The sequence below is a fragment of the Triticum dicoccoides genome, chromosome 7A, assembly GCF_002162155.2.
Source record: "Triticum dicoccoides isolate Atlit2015 ecotype Zavitan chromosome 7A, WEW_v2.0, whole genome shotgun sequence".
In the NCBI taxonomy this organism is placed as follows: domain Eukaryota; kingdom Viridiplantae; phylum Streptophyta; class Magnoliopsida; order Poales; family Poaceae; genus Triticum; species Triticum dicoccoides.
In genome coordinates, this window is record NC_041392.1 from 741,054,190 (window position 1) to 741,058,411 (window position 4,222).

The 4,222-nt window shown below is 47.5% G+C and overlaps 1 protein-coding gene across 1 annotated transcript; it reads right to left on the minus strand.

Annotated features, from left to right (window-relative positions):
- Positions 1–253: 253 nt before the first annotated feature.
- Positions 254–3,144, minus strand: LOC119332787. Its single transcript, XM_037605938.1, has 2 exons — positions 1,729–3,144; positions 254–485 (listed from the first exon to the last, which is right to left on the minus strand). The coding sequence occupies exon 1, from the start codon at positions 3,089–3,091 to the stop codon at positions 1,736–1,738; it is 1,356 nt and encodes a 451-aa protein (XP_037461835.1). The 5' UTR covers positions 3,092–3,144; the 3' UTR covers positions 254–485; positions 1,729–1,735.
- Positions 3,145–4,222: the final 1,078 nt, after the last annotated feature.

Consider the following 4,222-nt stretch of genomic DNA (forward strand, 5'->3'; position numbering starts at 1 on the left):
GGGCCTGACTATTCACCTCAAATTTGAGTGCGTTTGTGTTATAAACCTGATGCTCTGAAATTTCTGGAAAAAGGTTTCTGGAATTCGGATGCTCTGAAAGTTGATGCTTTCAGGCATCAGGTTTGCATGATACCAGCCTCTGGTTCTATGTCATGGGACCATCTATTTGCCAACAAAAGCATCCATGCTCAGTGCTAGAGATGAACAAACCCATCCACTCATCTAGAGAAAAGCTAGTATTGGCACATGAGAATATAACCAAAGTCAGCACCACTAGCCTAGCCAATCTTCCAACACAAACAACATTACGAGTCTTAGACGTCATTGTCAGGCAAATTCAACTTGCTGATACCATATCCTGCTTACATACATATGACACTTAACACGGACATATCAAACTACATCAGCACCATCTTGAACATCCGCCATCCTACTCCAGATGTATGGTCCAGGTCCAAGCAAGATCAAGGCCAGCGAGCTCAGATCTGCATACATGTATTTAGTTAGAAATTTTTAGCAACTGCAGTTGATGAGACGGGAATCTTTCCCATCCCATTTTCTTAGGAAGGGGCCATGTGCTAAATAGCAGAGTACAATATAGCTCAAGAACAAAGGGCCGCAAGCTGCCGTAGTATATTGCAGCTTGGAAATATACACAAGAACTTAGCAGACCATAACAAACGAACCCTCTCTGTTCTTGAAAACATAACATGGTAAATAATGAGTGCTCATAAATACAGGACTCAAGGCCTTCAAACATCAACTCACTGGTTATGCAACATACTTACTTTGAACATTGCCATTAAATTAAATGAACAATATGTAGTAAGTGCTAAGTATGACTAACAATGTACTTACTACACAAAGAAGCAAGCGTGAAAGCCATTATCTCCTAAGATATGGAGCAACAAAGATTAGCTTTCCAAACTAGTGTGTAATAATCTCTCTTTTCAGTTAACCTTCTCAAGCACATACAGTTGTTAAACATGCATGCAGAATCAAACCATGACCTGTCCTAGCTAGTTTGAAAAGGTAGTCAAGCCCAATAGAACAATAATATAAACACCGGAGTAGAAATTTGAAGCAACTGCTCAGTTGATGCAATGAGAATCTTTCCTATCTGCTAAATTGCAGAGTACAACACAGCTTAAGAACAAAGGCGCACAAGCTGTTTATTCGTGCTTCCCAAGAAACCCAGAGCCATCTTATTGCAGTTTGGAAGCAATATAAATAAATAAAAATAGCAGATCATAACATGTGAACTCTATGCTTTTGAAAACACAACATGGCAAATAAATAGTACTCAAATATCAGCTTACAGGTCGTGCAACGTTCTTGTTTTGAACACCATCGTTCTGTTGAATGAATGGTGTGAAATTGATAAGTATGACCAAAGATGTACTCCCACTGTAAACTAACATAAGACTTTTAAGATCACTAAATACAAAGAAGCAAGCGTGAAAGCCATTTTCTCATAAGATATGGAGCAAAAGATATTAGCTTTAGAAAGTAGTATGTAATCTTTTTTTCACTAACCTTGTCAATCACAAACAGTTATTAAATATGTGTGCAGAATAAAACCATGAATTGGCTACCTCTCCTAGCTAGTTTGACAAGGTAGTCAAGCCCAATAGAATAATCATTAATTCTCTGTATAACCATGCGGGCAGAACAAGCTAAGCATGCACCCAAACCCAATGGCAACATAAATGAAATAATTAGGCTTACCAGTTGATCAGATAGTTGGTTCCGATAACAGCGGTGAGAAGCTAAAGTATGGGAGGGTACATGTGCGGTTGAAGTACTTCTCCGTCTTTGTACAGACTTTGGTAATTCCATATGTCTTGACCTCCATGGAGTAGCAATCCACGTTGACATTCTCATCAGGAATCCCTTCTAGAGTGCCTCGGAAGAACAAGAATCCCTCAGCTGCACCCACTGTGGAAATGGAATAGTCATGATACTGCCAAGGCAGCGGTATGACCTTCTCAAGCTTCCATTCCTGCGAATTATTCTGCAGAGAGGTATGATAGAGGGCAAACGATCCGTGTTGACAGACAAGAGAAAACATCTCAAGGGTTCCTTCTCTGCCCAAAACAACAGCATTTGGGCGCCGACGATCAAAGCTCTGGTCAGGCAGATCTCTGAGCTCCACATGGTAACCTGTGAGAAGGTCGACAGTGGAAAACCTCAAAGTGCGTGTGTCCAACACCATTAAATGGTCACTCCTGTCATAAGGCTCTGTCCAGTAGAAGCATCCGTGCACGCAGTCAAAACAGGACATGTGTTTCAAAGAAGGGAAAATAGGACACTCCACTATAGACCATTGCATAGTTGTGGACGGGAAGACAAAGAGGACGAGCTTTGTGTGGTATTTTGCTATGCATATCACCTTGAAGTGTTCCTCCTCGCCGTCGTCGCTGGTGTTGGGAGCGAGCACAGGCTCGAATTCCCGAAGGTAATCTTGCGGCTGGACGGCGAGCTCCTCGGGTATGGTTGGAAGCAGCACGTATCTGCTGGACAGGGGGTCACAGACGGCGAGGTGGAACTCGGCGGCGTTGCACCGCTCCCGTTCGGTCCAGGTGGGGCGGTCACGCGGGGCGAGCTCACCGAAATCCATGAGGATGCTTACTTCGTAGCCGTCTTCCATGTAGCAGCATATGCGCATGGCGCGTGGGTGGAGGGAGACCCAATCGAGGAGGACGCGGCCGTCGCGGACGTCGCGGGGCCGCCAGCGGGGGCCTTCCCCGTCGGCTTGGACGCCCCGCGGGGTGTAGGAGGCAGAAGAAACGACGGCCGGGATGAAGGAGAAATCGGCGGCGCAGGGGGCGAGGGTGCCGGCGAGCGGAGCGGAGGGGTGCGGCGCCTGGGCGGGGTGGAATCCGGCCGCGTCCATGAAGCCGAGGAGGGGAGGCCGGTGGAGCGCGCGGAAGCGGCGGCGGAAGGCGCGGCCTTTGATGACGCGACGGAAGGAGGTGCAGGCGGCGGAGGCGCGGGCGACCGCGTCCGGGGTGGGCAGGCGGAGGAAGATCTCCTCCAGGAGGTCGTCGGGGATGGGGATGGAGACCAGCGGCGGCGGCGGCGACGCCATGGCGGCCGTGGTGGAGAAAGGGGATCGAGGGTTTGGGATGCGGGGAGCGACGAGTGAGCGAGTGGGGAGTGTGGGCTGTACGACACCTCCTACGAAGCCATAAAGCTTGGGAAATTGTACTCTACTAGTTTAGTAAATCTTCAAAACATTTGAAATGAAATTGTACTAATTTTCCTTTTGCGAAATAAATGAAATTGTAATTTAAAGCCTCCTTTTTACATTAAAAAAACTCATTTCAAGTTTGTTTACGCACTATATCTCCGCTAAAGTGAGATCTCATTAAAAATATACTTACACATTTGAACTGTAAAGTGTAGTTTAAAGCCCCATAATTCTCGGCTCCATAAAAGTTAGTTTTACATAAAGCATTTCGTTACGGGCGGAACCCTAAATCGTAATGTCGCCTCCACTCCTACCCCCACCACTCCCCTTGTCGCCAAATGGGACGCTATTGGCCTAAGACCCTGCGGCGGGGCTTTTTTCCTTTCCCGTCAGCGGGAGCTTGTGGTGGGGGAGGCTTGACCCCCTTTGGTTGCACGGCGCGGCATCCTCTGGTGACTCGACGGCTTCCCTGGTAGCGGTTTTGGTGGGTGGTTGCTTTTGCGTCCGTCTACTTGGCGTTGCAGCATCGGCAGCCTACAAGGGCCTCGACTCAATGTCCTCACTAACGTGTTGAGCTCGCCATCACGCAACAACATCATGTTAGCCTTTGGTGGTGGTTTCTGTGGTAGCGTAGCCATATGAGATGGTAGATCCGATTGAGTTCCGGCTAGATCCTGCTTATTAGTAGATGACATGCACCGGTGCCTCCGTTAGCTACCTGGCGGTGCTGTTGCTGGTGTTCAGGTGCAAAGGTGGTCTCTCTATGGTGATGGTATGGTCATCACGTAGGGTTGTGCGGGCATACGTTGGACAGATGCGTGAGGTTGGTAGTCGAGATTCTCTAGGAGAAAGCCCGCCTAGATATTATCGGCGGTAGTGGTGGCGGCCGCCAGCGTCGCTGTTGGAAGTGCATTTATTCCTGAATGGTGTTTTGGTGTGATGACAATATGGTTAATAAAACTAATGATGGTTGCTAAAGTTTATATCAGTTCCTTGGTTCCTCGAAGGTTATTTTGAAGGAGATGGTTG